This window comes from Phocoena sinus, chromosome 11, assembly GCF_008692025.1.
Source record: "Phocoena sinus isolate mPhoSin1 chromosome 11, mPhoSin1.pri, whole genome shotgun sequence".
NCBI lineage: Eukaryota > Metazoa > Chordata > Mammalia > Artiodactyla > Phocoenidae > Phocoena > Phocoena sinus.
The window spans coordinates 12,989,487-13,005,889 of NC_045773.1; the positions used below are offsets into that span (position 1 = coordinate 12,989,487).

At 39.4% G+C, this 16,403-nt stretch overlaps 1 protein-coding gene across 1 annotated transcript in view; it reads right to left on the minus strand.

Moving 5' to 3' along the window:
• The window catches only part of CNTN4 (contactin 4), a 984,995-nt gene that overhangs the window by 170,675 nt on the left and 797,917 nt on the right, over positions 1-16,403 (minus strand). The window contains exons 9-10 of the mRNA XM_032650303.1: positions 7,189-7,291; positions 4,021-4,205 (exon numbers count right to left, since the gene is read on the minus strand). Of these exons, the coding sequence (XP_032506194.1) occupies positions 4,021-4,205; positions 7,189-7,291 (288 nt within the window). The remainder of the gene's footprint in view (positions 1-4,020; positions 4,206-7,188; positions 7,292-16,403) is intronic.

Consider the following 16,403-nt stretch of genomic DNA (forward strand, 5'->3'; position numbering starts at 1 on the left):
TGGGAAGCAGGAACACCTTTGCTTGCATGTAATTTAATCTTAGGATTCACTCTACCACTTGAAAACAGCCTAGCACGAGAGCAATGGTTCTTACACTGTGGACTCCAGACAAGCTGCATAAGCATGACCGGGGAACTTAACAGAAATACGAATTCTCAGGTCCCACCCTAGTTCTACAGAATCAGAACTATTGGGGATTGAACACAGTATTCTGTATTTTAATAAAAATTTCAGATTACTCTAAAGCACACTGAAGTTTGAGAACCTCTAGCATGAAGGAACAGGCATAGCATTTGGAATCTAGCTCTATATAATCATGTAACTTCAATCAGTAACATTTTCTCTTTGGGAATCCATTTCCTTATCTATAAAATGGCTAAGTGTAGGAATGACTCGGGAGTGTCTTACTCATTCTAACTCCAAAATATATGTGAAGCCTCCATTTATTTTCCTTCTTTGAGTCCTAGCCACCAACCTCTCTCACCTGGTTGGCTTCTTGACCGGTTGTCCTGCTTTTACTCTTGGTTCCCTATAATCTAATCATCACAAAACAGCCAGAGTGGTCTTTTAAAAGCATGAATGTGATTGAGTCATTCCCCTGCTTAAAATCCTCCACTGGTTTCCCGTTATGATCAGAATAAATCCCAAACTCTGCGGCTGGCTTACAAGATACTGCATCATCTGTCACCCTCCTATGTTTCCAAACCTTTTGCCCTTTCTCACTATGACTAAGTTACCCTAGCTTCCTCCATACATCTCACAATGCAGTGTTAATTGCAATGTTAAGTAGTTTCCTGTCTCAGGGCCTTTGTACTTCCTTACCTTCTGCCTGGAATGTACCACTCCTTGAAAGCCTGGCTCTTTTGCATCCTTTAGGTTTCAGCTCCAAAGTCAAATCTCAGACAAGTCTTCCCTGACTACCTTATCTTATGAAGCCTTTCTTCTGCTCCTAGTTATTTGCTATCATATCATCCTACTCATTTTCTTCACAACTCTTACCACACTATGAAATTTTCTAGTTCATTTATTTGCTTAATAGTAAATTGCCCATCAGTTTCTAGTAAAAGACGAGCTCCTTGAAGGCACGGATTTGTCTTACAACCCTAAGTGCCCAACATTGCCTGCCATATGGTAGGCAATAAAAATTTCTTTTGAACAAATTAATAATACATTAAAGTCATTTTAGAAAATGTCAATCTTTAAGTAACAAAGATCTGTAGTATTTTAACCCTGAATATATAACAGATCTATTTTTAGGAAGTTTTTTATGCTGAAAAATATCTGAAAGAGCAGATTAAAATTAGACCTCACAGACAAGTATAGGTCACGGCAAAATACATTGGGAAAATGGAGATGGGTAAAAATGTTTTATGTCTGAACTAGTTTCACTTCTTCCCATATCCCAACCACAAGGAGCACATGCTAACCTAAAGACACAGCCACAGTGGAAACACACCAACCAGGAACAGGGGCTTCTATCGTCCTGACACAGGGAACGTAGGAGCAATGGAACCAGGCCCAGCAGGCCTTTGGAGGAAGGTGAAAGGGTTTTAGGGCAGGATCAGAAAAATTGCCAATTTGTCAGGCCAGAACGGAAGTGAGCACACCTGTCCGTGGTTGTTGAAGTGAAGAGGTGATGAATGGGATGCAGCAACTTGGAACCAAAAAGGAGAAGCAGGTTTCTAAGCTGAAACCCATGGTTCACAACCCCTGAGCACAGCACATCTTAATGTTGTAAGAAATTTTCTTGTTAACAAAGACAGAACGTTCATGGATAAGTGACTGGGGCTACTTTCTCCCCTTTTGTGAAATATATGGTGACTTTAATGATAATAACTCATTTAACTTGGAGATCTAGGCAGCTGGATATCAGAAACGCAGCATTGGACAAACCCACTAGACACCAGAAAAAATATATAAAAAGAAAGAAAAAAAGCACTTTTGTATAATTAAGCTCTCCTGTGACAATGAAAACAATTAGATAATTTCTGTGTCAACTAGCTGATATGCTAGTTGAGGATAAACAAAAGAATAAACATAGATGCAAAAGCCCAGCACCATGAAAGTCAACTTATTAGACAAGCTTCTAACACCTAGGGTGGTTGACAACTGAGGAAAAAGCCGAGTAATCTTCAGAAAGTAGGCAAATTTCATTCTGCTTTTTTCTCCACACACGGATGCAGACAACTTCCTTTAAAAGGGAAACACCGTTAGGACCTGATTTTCATCTCCAGGCAGGATCCCTGAAAAAACCTTTCACTATACAAGGCTGGAGGCCAGTGACAAGGTTGATTTTCCAGAACGGTAACACTGTACTCTTCTATTTCTCGTGCAGGAAACCTTTGACCTACTAGAAAGCACTATGTCAACTCCTGGTAACAGACTATCTCACACCTTTTTAACATAGTGAAACAGATATTTCACTTCAAAGAAAATCATGAAAGTGAAAAATGACTTCAATCAATTATTCGAGCAACACAAGTAACACTTAGGAACCACCGCCACTGGATGGAAATATCTACCCAACTAATTAAAAAAAAAATATTGGTCATTTACCTGAATATTTTCAGGTTGTTCCTACCTGATACAGGAGAAATAATTATTACACTGGAGAGAAAAATGTACCCTAAACACTTAAAAAAGACAGCAAGTGCATCTCACTGAACAAATCTGTAACCTTCAGTCTTATGTTTTTCCAGCCAATGAACTGTGATGTCTTTTGCTCTTCAACCAATCAAATAAGGTATCAACCATGACAGTTTATGAAAGAGCAAAGATCAAGCATCAAGTCTGTCATCTGGCATGAGTAGAGTTGGTCCTTTATTGTTGAAGGAAGATGGGTGATTAAAAAAGAGTGCAAATTTATTCAAACAACTGGTGCTGAAGTCATCACGTGAAGCACTTGGTAAAATCATGTGTGTTCTTCCACCAACTGGCCAGTGTCAGAAGTAGGAGTCCAAAATGCTGAGGATCAGATGGGGGAGGTTGCTGAAGGCTAGCTGATATTCAAAATCTCCACCCAGTTTCTAATCATGCTTCTAAAAAACATTACATGATTACTGAACAAAATTCTTTCCCCATATCTTAAAACCAAAACGCTTTGGAAGAAGAATTGATGAAATAAATACACTTTCGTGGTATTAGTTACTGCAAGAAATAGGAAGGTTTAAAGCCTTTGCTACAACTTGCCCCTGCCTAAAGAACTGCTCTCATCCTTTTAATATACACTGTTGTTTATTTAAGCCATTCTTGAATACTTATCGATCTATAATATTTATTTTCAATACCCCAGACAGATGGGATTCAGGCATGTTCCAATTTAGGAGAACTCAATTTGCTTTCAAAATGCCTATCCGATGAAATCCCTTTCTGGATTTCAAATCAATACCCTAACAGGGTTTCCAAGATAGGCTCAATTGATGACCACTTGCTAGAGGGTTTACATTTATATTATGTTTGGATCAATGCCGATGATTCGATTGGAATAGGAGCAGCTGCGCAGAAAAAGTCTTTGGGGTGAGAGAGATTTGTCATGCTCCACTCTGGTAAGAACTAAATTTGGACAATGTGCATTTTGAAATGTTCATAGTACCATATTAAATCACTACCAAACAGGAGCAATTACAAAGGATTAACACGAACTCCAAATCAAAATTCGAATGAAGAAAAGCAGAGAGCAAAAAAAAAAAAAAAAAAAAAAAAAACAGGAGCAGGAATAACAAAACGTTTCCTGTGTCAGTTTTACAGCTTGATGGCAGGAGAGAAAATAGGTCCTTTGCAAGTGTGTTCACACTAATTTCTATCCCCCAAATGTATCAGCCTGTATCTTCCAACCCTGCCCCCCATCCTCACTCTCCCCACCCAGAATCACCCAGGGCATGCTAATTAATCAGCAAACCAAGGGTTTTACACGATCCTATTTCGAACAATCCTTCTGAAAAAACCTGAATGCAAACCCCCCAGCTTATAATGTTAATACCAGGAAGGTCAACAAATGATAAATTGGAATCACAGTCTTACCAAAGAAAGTCAGCTGTCCCCTTGCTATGTTTTTCCCTCTTGAATTTTCAGCCACACATTCGTACCAACCAGCGTCCTCCTGCTGAAAGTTGGGGATTTCAAGAATTCCATTTGACTTGTGTCTTCTGGCTTTCCTTGCTATCGGCTTTCCATCAGCTCTTCTCCAGATAATAGTTGGTACTGGACTGATAGCAAGAAAAAATGGCAGTGAATCAAGTTAGAGAGACTGTTTCTTTTATTTGAAGCCATGCTGCTTACAATCCCTTCCTTCTTGCTTCTAAACATTATTAGCTCGCACTAGACAGTGCTCCCCAAATGTCATTTATTCACATATCACTATTACGATTTTAGTGATATCCACATCTCCAGTATTATTATACACTTAGTGTTTTCCTTAAAATCAAATAACCTTTCTTAACCTTAAATAAGTTAATCTATATCGTATGCAATATTACCAATGAAATAAAAACAGATTTTTATATGCTCGTTCTATTTTTTTCTAGTGCATGTTTCTTTTAAAATCATAAATATGAAAATAAAAATGTCCATGCACAAATGTGGAGAATTAAAGATGCCTTCCACTAAGATGAGGTCCAGGCCCCTCTCTCCTTGAAACTGGTGGGTTCTTTGGCTACCTGGATTACTGAAATAAGGCAGAAGTGATGTGTCAGTTTCAAGGCTCAGGGGATAAGAAACTGGCAGCTTCTACTTGCTGCCTCTTGGGACACTCTCTGTGGAACCTTATCAACTTGTAGCAGTCCATTAGGAGGGTGGTTTCAGGAAACTTTACTTAAGTAGTGAGATAAGGAAAGAAACAATCTGTGGGGTCTTTAGGTACTCTCAAGACATCTATCATCCTCCAGCTGAAACTCTTAGGACACATCTTAAATTGCAAGGGTATCACTGAATCTGCAAATCAATGGTTTAGTGAGCTAACCACAGCTTTTAAGATTGCGGCTTCCTAGCAGGGGATACAATTGTTTACATATTTATTTTTTACAAAAACACACACAGACAAGTAATTACACTAAAGACTTGCTAATCTTCTCTGAAAAACCTGAGATGGTATTTAAAAAATTAGAGCCATCAACTCCACTATACTTGTTTTAGAGGAATTTAAGTTCACTAGGCAGACACTAAATGGAAAGGCAGAAAGGGCTCTATCAAAAGTACATTATGGGTGTCTTTACATGTGATGAGATAGACACTTAATACGTGCCTTTACAAATAACTGTACTTAGAGATAGTCTCTCTGCTCTTAAGCGGGCCATGATGATGTGTTTCCGCAGCTGGATGTGCATACCCAAACATTTCTGTGTAGATTGGAGAAGCCCAATTTGGGTCCTTTGTTTTCATTCTAGTGCCATCCAAGCAGCGTGAATAGTGTGTAATTCATACCCCCTTTGAAGTGGGAACAACATAAATTTTGCTGTCTTCCTCCACAGAAGATTTTTCAAGGTGTCACCTTGCAGAGTTCACCAAACACATTTCTAGCCTATCCAGTTACCTTCTCTCATCTTTTCTTTGAATTAAGTTTCCTAATATATATATATAAATATATATTTATATACAATAAAAAACAGGACCATCTTCTACTGTTTGGCAATCTGCTTTTAGTCTCTTAGTAATAAACCGTGGGCATTTTCTAGGCTTCACATGTTGTTTTACAACTTGACTTTTAATGTTGGTGCAGTGTTCAATCCTACAGCAATGTCATAATTTATTTAACGGGGTAAGTTTTCAGGACACAGGAAATGATCACTGTATTTTTCAGCACCAAAGTAAAGATACTACTGCAGCGTGTACTGCCATGACTTGAAAACAGGAAAACCAAAAGAATCCTTCCTTTAGAGCTAAAAATAAAATTGAAAAAAAAAAGGAACAGCTTTCTTCCATGGGTGCTGTAAAACACAAAATCATGTGAATATAGATTACATGCTGACACAGGGGGTGAGTAAAAGTTAGTGTTGCTGCCTTAGCCAACATTTGGGTACAGGAAAAGGATAAGGAGATAGCAGTGAGTTAGCCAGATAGGTGGGGTTGGGCATAGAGATTCACGTGCATCATTAAAGCACATAGATGACCAAAAATTCTTATTTCAGATGACAGTTTTTATCACTGATGCCAAACCTTTCTTGCAGGGTTACTGGCAAAATCTTAACTGATCTGCTTTTCATCTCCCTTATGCCCTCTGACAGATACTGTAACGGAAACTCTAACTGGTTCCCAAGTGGGCTTATCTAAGAAGACTCCACAGATTGAATAATAAAATTGTGAATAATTTTCAGATGACTCTGTAAAATAAAGACTCTCTTAAAAAATATCAGGTCTTACCAATCTCTATCCAAAGCAGAAGGAAATCGAAATCGAAAGTAGAAACAAGATGCTACTGCTTACATGTGGAATCTAAAATATGACACAAATGAACTTATCTATGAAACAGAAACAGACTCACAGACATAGAGAACAGTCTTGTGGTCGACAAGGGGGAGGGAGGTGGGGAGGGATGGATTGGGAGCTTGGGATTAGCAGATGCAAAGCAGTATATAGAGAATGGATAAACAATAAGCTCCTACTACATAGCATAGGGAGCTATATCCGATATCCTGTAATAAACCATAATGGAAAAGAATATATATATGTATGTATAATTGACTCACTTTGCTGTACAGCAGAAATTAACACAATACTGTAAATCAACTATACTGCAATAAAATAAAATTTTCAGAATAGTAGAAAGAAGAGACGGGCAATTTAAAAGGAAATACAAGTTTGATGCATATTCCATAAACTGGGACCCGAATGAAAGTCCACATTTTTCCAAACAGTCAACTTCACTGTACCTCAAATGAAGGCCATTGTTTTCCTGTCATTCTGGGTTACATGTACATTACAGGTCATTGTAATAAAACAAAGCACTTTTTCAGAACTGCCCATTCTCCTCTCCTTTGTGGCCATGTCCATTGTGGTAGCCTAATCCCTCTCCATGACACATCCCCTCTCCATGATGAGAGGGCGAAATCAAAGATGCGCACGCAGAATCACAGCGAGAGAGGCTTGGCTCGCTTTTCAGTAACTTCAGAAACCATCACGGCGAACAGTGCAAAGAAAATTCTACACTTGCCCAAGCTGGAGGGAGGACAAGGGAGAAGAGAAACCAGGACTTACTTTCCTAACGCAAAGCATTCCAGCTTCACTGTTGTTCCTTTTGCAGTCGGGACCGTTTCCGGGAACTGCACTTCTATTTTTGGCTCATATTCACCCATCACCCCTGTGAATAAACAAAGGAGCTAAGTCTTGGAGATTCTTTTAAAACATACACAAGTGTTTTTCTGTTAACGTAGGATGCTCCTACACATCACTGTGTGTGCAGTTAATTCCTTCCTTCAAAAACGGCTCCTATCTCTTAACAGCCGTGAATCATGGCTTCTCTCCCAGTTACTGCTACAGAAAAATTTGTATCACAGCACCACACCATCTGCCTAGGAGTAAATTCTCCATGCATACCCCACTGCTTCTTGAAAATACTTTTTTTAAAAAAGTAGTCATGGGGTTTCCCTGGTGGTGCAGTGGTTGAGAGTCCGCCTGCCGATGCAGGGGACACGGGTTCGTGCCCCGGTCCGGGAAGCTCCCACATGCCGCGGAGCGGCTGGGCCCGTGAGCCATGGCCGCTGAGCCTGCGCGTCCGGAGCCTGTGCTCCGCAACGGGAGAGGCCACAACAGTGAGAGGCCCACATACCGCAAAAAAAAAAAAATAATAATCATGGAAGAAAAAGAGGAAGGAGTATAAAGTCCTAGTCACCAGGAATATATTATTTTTGTGGAAATGTACCACAGAAAATTTAAAATACATTAAAATAATATGTTCATGCTTTATTGTGTCTGTATAAAGACAATTTCTCAGTAATCAATTTATCACCACAATTTTCTTTCACTTTTGAAGGTCAATCTGAATTAGTCATAAATTGGTATATGCAAGGTAACACAAAATTCTTATATTTTTAATATATTCTGAAACAATGACAAAAGAACAATAGGAAGTAACCACTGAAAACAACCTTTAAGTTATACCCACCTTGCCAATGGCAGCAATGGCAGGCTTACCTTGAAGGTCATATTCTCCCACTTTCCCATATCCTGGAAAGTTACTGTACAATTACAGCCAAGACAGCAGAGCCTAACAAATTAAGTCCACGCTTTATAACTAAATGCTTATGAATGATTTCTTATCAATACATTCTTGACACTGTCTACCACTACTAATTGTTTTAATATTTCTGTTCAATTTCTAGTCATCTCCTGTGGTCTCTGGTTCAACTGTGCCAATATAAAGTTTAAAATTATCTAGCTTACTAAAACATGATAGGATCCTCCGTTTCATCTCTTCTTTAGGCTTCCCACAGTTAGAGGGAAAAGAGACTGAAGGATTCAGATGGAAAGGTTAAAAGTAAGGAACAGAGGGGGACAGGTACAATGACTAAGAGAAACAGTACCATTCATTTTGCAGAGGTGACCCTCTTTATCTGCAGCTTCACAGTTTGGGAAGCAGCAATGGGATTTCCTCAATGTGTAAAAAAAGACATCAACCCCAAGTGACAGATGATGCATTAGTCTAGCTAGGGTTGCTGTGACATATGTCATCAAAAGCGCAGAGTTGAACATACTTGTTCGTTTTTATCCTTTCATAGACTGACAGGGAGGAATGGATTTGGAAGACACCTTTGAGTTAATTTGGTTCAGTATTCTTCATCATGGCATTCACGGATGCATACTTTTCTGCAGAAAGGACCCTTACCTAGCAACCCATACTAGAGAGGACCTTAACCCCCGCAAAACGAAAACCACAGTTCTAGTCTGTCCCTGCCTTTCACAAGCAAGTCTGTAATCTCAAAGGGGTTAATAAACTGTTTGTCCTTAGCCCCACAACAGACTAGTGTTCAAGGTTGCAACTCTGGTCCCTGAGTCCTCATCTCAATCTTTTACTATGGCCTCTGGCCACTGCAGGAGTAATACTCCAAAACTAAATTCCAATACACGAAATCCATGCTTGACACGTTCAGATACAAAACCATTCCCCCGTTTCTGGTCAGTCTCTGAGCCCTCTTGCACTTACGCTGGGTTTGCCTTCCCTTGAGCATGTACCCTCACAGCAGGACCATAAAGAGACAGTGCTTGCTAACGCCCACGCTCGCACACTTCTGCTCAACTTGCTAACAAACAACCCATACAGCTGACTCACCATCCCGTAAATATCAGTAGTATGACTCGGAGCTCAGGAACAAGTTAACACCTCTGAGTGCTGTGTGTGCGGCTGTGTACCCCGAGAGCAGTGTTAATTAGAAAAACAACTGCCTTGAGAGAAAGAGGTCTTTGGTCCTCCTGGGAAATCAAGACAAACTACATTGCCGCGTATCGTGAGTGGAAGGGAGATGAAATGATAAGGTTAAAATACGGAGGGTCAAGATTGTCTCAGCCATGGTCAGGTTTTCCCCCTACTCCCTCGTTCTATCAACACTACATATCAACCTGGTTTCTGTAATCCAACTATGAAAGATCCATCAAGGATCAAAAATGTCTCACACATCCTTGTCCTGAGCAACCGAAATCGCACTGCTCAGTGTCCCAGGTCCCCTCAGCTATTATCTCCTCATCCTAAAATCCCACCTGTTACGGCCCCGACTCAAAATCCCCTCCTCCAGCCTCCTGTACCCCTTTCCTTAGTACGCCCTACACTTTGTAGCCCACAGCAGTCTTTAAATGACCAGAAAGTATCAAATCTCTTTTGCTTCAGTTCTCACTGTTTCCCATGACTTACTGTAAAAAAACATGTAATGATTTTGTAAATTGACTGAGTCGTGCAACCATCAGCACAATCCAGTTTTAGAACATTTTCATCACCCCAAAAAGACCCCTCATGCCTGCTGACAGTTAATCCCAGAACCAATCCCAGCCCCCGGCAACCACTAACCTGCTTTCTATGTCTATAGATTTGCCTTTTCTGGACATTACCTATAAATGAAATCATACAATGTGTGGTCTTTTGCATTCGGCTTCTTTCTTTCTTTCCTTTTTTTACTGCCCTAGATGCCAGGAATACAACTGGGAATGTAAGGGAGGAAAAACTATTTCTCTACCTTTCTAAAATTCTTTTGGCTTATTTATTAATTTAGACATTAACAGGAGAAAAAACAAATTTAATTTTGTACATATGGGAGCCTCACACAGGCATGAGAGGGTCAAAGACAGGCAGGCAGTTAAAGCCTATAGGCCATCCTGAGCTAAGGAGGAGGGGGCAGGGATATGGGTCTTCAAAGGGAAAGAAGACAACTCACAGAAATATGGGAAAAGCAAATGTTTGGTAAACAAAGTTTGTGATGCCATGCAGAGACAATAGGATAGAGTTAGGAATTTGAATAAACAGGTCCACTGAGCTCTCCCCAGTCTACCACACCTAGGCCATACTCTTTGTCGTTATCTCTGGTAATAGCTCTCTTTCTGGACCCAGCCCTCTATCTAAATCCTTTTTAAAAAAAAAATTAATTTATTTTTTATACAGCAGGTTCTAGTTTATTAGTTATCTATTTTTATACATATTAGCGTATATATGTCAATCCCAGTCTCCCAGTTCATCCCACCACCACCACCCCCGCCGCTTTCCCCTGTGGTGTCCGTACATTTGTTCTCTACATCTGTGTCTCTATTTCTGCCTTGCAAACTGGTTCACCTGTACAATTTTTCTAGATTCCACATATATGTGTTAATATACGATATTTGTTTTTCTCTTTCTGAATTACTTCACTCTGTATAAGTCTCTAGGTCCATCCACGTCTCTACAAATGACCCAATTTTGTTTCTTTTTATGGCTGGGTAATATTCCATTGTATATATGTACCGCATCTTCCGTCGATGGGCATTTAGGTTGCTTCCATGATCTGGCTATCGTAAACAGTGCTGCAATGAACACTGGGGAGCGTGTGTCTTTTTGAATTCTGGTTTTCTCTGGGTGTATGCCCAGGAGTGGGATTGCTGGGTCATAGCCATGTTCTTCTTAACTGCCATCTTGTCTTGCCTACCAGTTGGCTCCTCACTGAACAATTTTTTAAAGAACATCTCTTTCAAAGATTTCAAATTTCTGAAATATTTTGTTTATTTGTGACTTCTGCCTTCATCACAATGTATCCTTCTCATGTTTAGTTCATGTGTTTAGTTCTGTCTTCCATCCAGATTGTAAACCCCATGATGTCAAGTAATATGTCCGTCTTTTTCATGCTTGCTTTTATCTTTGTCTCTGCACTTAATAGGTGCTCAGTAAAAAAGTGCCATGAAACATTTTACGAATAAACTTCTGGGCGCTCTCGAATAACACTGCTGTTTTCTATCATCTTTACAGCTATTTATACATTTGTCATCTCTTCTGTTGTACTTTTACTTCTTTGAGGAATGGAAGTACTTCTGATTTTTTTCTGTTCCTCACAAATCTTAGCTCAGTACAAGGCATATGGAAAAAACTGTGATACGTAGGAATTTGTGAAAGGGAGGAAAAGATGTAGAAATGTGGCTCTTTATACTGGGACACATAATAGCCATTAAGTCAAACATGGAAGTCTTCCCAGGCATGGAAGTTGTTTTAAGGATTATCATCTCTCTTGTCCAAGTTCACTCACTTCAGATCATGTTTCTCTAAAATGAGCTGTGTAGGCTGTTTATGTGGTCACGTGGAGTGATTTCTGGGTGGACACACAGTGATCTGTATTTATGGCTATAGGAACCAAGTAACAGAGTTATCAGTAATGGTGAAGATTGAATGGCATTTATGGCAGTAGTTATAGAACATAAAGATAGGGATCAGAGATGAAATGGCATGCATTTCACTGCTCGTTAAAGAATTTTTATTGTATGTAAAGACTGTCCTAGTATTTAAGTCATAAAAAAATGAAGGAAGCCATTTTCTTCAACATTATGAACATTTTTTGGAACACCTGTGAAGCGTTCCATTTAATTTGATTACATCCGGCACAGGCTACATTTTAATTTGACTATTTCTTTCATTTCAACTATTTTGGCCTTTTTCTACATTAAATTTAAAAACCTGTTGCCTTTTTTTATTTTTTAAGAAACAAAAGGCCCCTTAAAAGAGGAGCGCATTTTTCAAGTCATTCCTCTGACCACCTGTACGCTTTTGAACTTAATTGGTCTACAGCTGCTCTGGTGATTTACATAACAATTAGGCAAAAAGGGTGAGGCCACTGATGGAACTGCTCCAGAATCCTTTTTCCATCTTCAAACTATTTATGAAGTTGGGAAGATATCAAGGCCTAGGTATGTCTACACAACCAAGGTACAGCTAAAGTAAAAGTGCCTACAATATTGTCAGGATCAACCAGGATTTATAAGCTCAGCAATATTTCCTTTCTCCTGACTGAAATATATATATATTGCCTATAGAGAAGACTCTTGCTTTCAATTCTAAATAGAGATACCTATATCTATAATTTTAAACATAAGGTGAAAAAAGTCTTAATTCATTAAAATGCATTGTCAATGTTTTCTATTCATTGGAGTGAGAGCACCGGCTGCTACAATAGTGAAAGTTATATCACTTAAAATTTCATACATCAAAGTCTTCAGGAGTCAGGGGCTTAGGTGTATTTACATTCCAATGAATTCAATAAATATTGATTTAACACCAACTATAGCAATGGGGTTACGATGTGCATACCACAGACCTGATCGTTATCTTCATGACATTTGTAGTTAACCTTTTCCAGTGCCTTGCACAGTAATGTGGTATATGCACAGAACAATTAATTGTTTATGGAATAACTGAGTTTATTTCCTAAAGAAGACATGCTACAAATTTCTAGGTGTTTTTTTCCAAAACCAGTGTTCCTAAACTTTAAATCACCTGGAGGGTTTGAGTTTCAATCAGTAAGTTGAGATGGAGCCTGAGAATGTGCATTTCTCACAAGTTCCCAGGTGATGCTGTGCTGATGCTTCTGGTCCAGGGAATGTACTTTAAGAACTTCTGTAGCAACCATGAGGTGTTGACCCAAAGCAAGAAGTTGCACAGAAAAGTAACATACATCATGGGCTAGTCATTGGGAGATGACTAGTAACGCAGAGTCGCACCAGTCACAACGTCAATCAAGAGCCTGGATCCTGCAGGCGACCTTGTGGCAATGATTATCTCCCTTTCAAAGTCTGAAAAATTATTAAGGCTGATGCTAATGTCTGTAAGAACTAGAATGTGACAGAATAACTGCCAAATTATAGCATATAAAAGAGAAATCAGCCACACACCACTCGTGTTTAACTACAATTTGCAGACAGACTGTCTTGGCAGAAGGAGGCCAATTTGCAGAATTTTGTGCCATAAGATTTTGCCAACACCTGCCTTAGCTGGAATCTGCGGTTGTAAATTAAACCACAGAAGGGACTTTTACCAACTTCTACAGAGTGGGATTTTCTACTGAAGAAAAACTGCAAAAATTGTCCTATGAAAAGTTCCCACATGGCTTTTCTTGAGGAATGAATCATATGATATATATTCCATTTATCTAAAAATATTTGGAAATATCTGATTAGTCATACACATTTCTTTGGCTGAGTTCACTATTTTACTCTTTTAAGAAAGGTTTGTTTTGCCCTGTGTTGAAGGAGACATTGTAGGATCTAGGGGACTGTCCATGGAATCTCCACCACTACCCAGCCCATAATCAGTGAATTCCCATTCGAGGCAATAATTGTGCAAATAAGAACTTCCCCAGTGCTGGAAAAGAGGAATAAGACACTTGAGGGGTGTATGTCACTTACACTTGGGGTTTTAATGTAACTTCAGAAGCCTGTGGGAGTTGAAAACAAACCCCATTATTTGACCTCAATCAAACCTACATCTCTTTCCTTCCTTCTCAATAGTTAAAGTACAGAGATAACCTGAACTATTCCAGAAAGGTGTCCCCTATGAATGTAGAGTAACTATTTATCCATGCTTGCCTGGGACAGTCCTGGTTTACAACAAGTCCTGAAGTACTTTGCTAATAGTTTCCAGTTTGGGCAATTAATCATAAAGCCACCATCTTTTAGGTGAAAGAAAGCTGACTTTTGTCTTTTTTTGGCGAAGTACTTTTGTATTGATCCTACTAAAAAGTTCTTCATATTGTGAGCTAAACAACTCTCTCTCCCTCTAATTTTTTATGTCTTTCTTATGTATGTATGAATTTATTTTTGGCTGCATCGGTTCTTAGTTGCAGCACGTAGGATCTTTGTTGAGGCATGAGGGATCTTTCGTTGCTGCACGTGGGCTCCTCTCTAGTTGTGGCATGAGGGTTTTCTCTTCTCTAGTTGTGGCACACAGGCTCTAGGGCGCATGGGCCCTGTAGCTATGGTGTGCAGGTTCCAAAGCACGTGGGCTCTGTAGTTTGTGGCACGCAGGCTCTCTAGTTGAGGCGCATGAGCTCAGTAGTTGTGGCATGGGCTTAGTTGCCCCGTGGCATGTGGGATCTTAGTTCCCTGACCAGGGATCAAACCCGCATCACCTGCATTGGAAGGTGCATTCTTCACCACTGGACCACCAGGGAAGTTCCTCTCCCCCTAATTTGTACATGGTGGTCCTAGTTCAAGTCTTTGGAGCCACAAAGAACAAGTCTTGATGGACAGTCTTAAAATATTTAAAGATATTATCCTGTTGTCAGAGATCGGCAAAGTTATTTTTTGCATAGACACAGATAGCAAGGATTTTATTTAGGTTTTGTGAGTCATGCAGTCTCTGATTCAACTCTGCCACTGTAGCTGGAAAGCATCCAGAGACAATATGCAAACAAATAAGCATGGCTACATTCCAATAAAATTTTATTTACAAAAACAGTGGTGGGTTATATGTGGCCCATAAACTAAGGGTTGGCTAAATCCTGGCTTAGAAGAAATGGGGAAGTTAGCAAAGTATGAGAGAGTCAACAGCATCAACAAACTATAGAACTCACAAGATTTCAGCAAGCTTGCCAAATGCTGAATCACTTTCAAGTAAAATAGAGAATGTAATTAAAAATAAGATATCATTTACAATAGCAATAAAAATTACAGAGAATCTAGCAGTTAGCTAAGAATACTCAACATTTTTATGGAAAAAAATGTTAAACTTTGTTTAGAAAAGCAGGCCACAGGCAAGAATGGCCTCCAGGAGGAAATTTGCCAGCTCCTGGTTTAAACAAATACTGTATCCACTGCCTGGAATTCTTATCCTTCCTGTTAGATTGGCCAACTCTTTACGGAAGCTTGAGCTGATTCCCAAGACCATGCCAGGCTTCCTTACACACAAACCTTGATTGTTTGCATAATCTCACCGAACCTTCACTGCTCCTTGGTAGCTCTTACCACAACTGAAGCTTAAATAATCCTGCTTTAATTCTCCATCCTCCCCAGTCTGGCTCCACTCCTGCCTCAGGTTGTAATTAGGCTCCTAAGCTAGACTATTATCTATGAGGACATAGAAGACTTTTGTATCCCTAGTGACAAGTATACAACAAGCACTCAATGAACATTTCTTGCTTAAATGTATGATCAAATGAATGCCCAAGTCATCTGTATTCTAGGCTGGACACCTCTCCTGTCCTCTTTCATTTCAAATCCCTCCATCTGTAAATGTGTTTCCTGGAACTCAATTCAATAATTCCAATAAGGATGAAACTTTAGACCTTTCATTAATTTGGAGTTCTCTAAAACTGCAGGCTCCCAGGGGCTCTGATAACATCTTTTTATTTTACAGTGTACTATACACAACAGGTACCTAATAGATGCTTCCTAACTGAATAGTGAAATGACCATCTAAGACCTTTTAGCTCCCATGGACCTGAAATGAATCTGACTATGCTAGAGGTCTAAAGCTGACTGACAAGTTCCTAAGCTTGTCAAGGTTTCAAAATATCCAGATCATCGAGACACTATTAAATCAGATTAGCAATGGCAGTTTAGCAAAATATCTCACATCCTTTAGTCATTCAGATGCTCTTCTCATAAAACAAGTTTTATGCCCACAGATCCTCAAATGTGAGGTTGTCAGAGAATTAAATGAAAGACATGATCGCTGTGACAAAGCCACACAAAAGTTGCAATCAGAAGTGAGAGTAAAATAAAGCAACGTGTTTTGGGACAAACCCTAGATCTTAGGTAATATAAAATTATGTGCAAGTCAAGGGCACATCTCTGCCTGTTGCCAGGCAGAAGTTTCACCCTTGCCAGTCTAAAGGCTAAATCATCAAAAAAAGGTTTTAGAGCAAGTTTACAATCAAAAAGAGATCCTCTTAATGCCTAGGTTTTTAATCTGACGGCTAGGTTAATTAAATGGCCTACAATTGAAGCTGATCTATTCAAGAAGACCCATTGTGCTT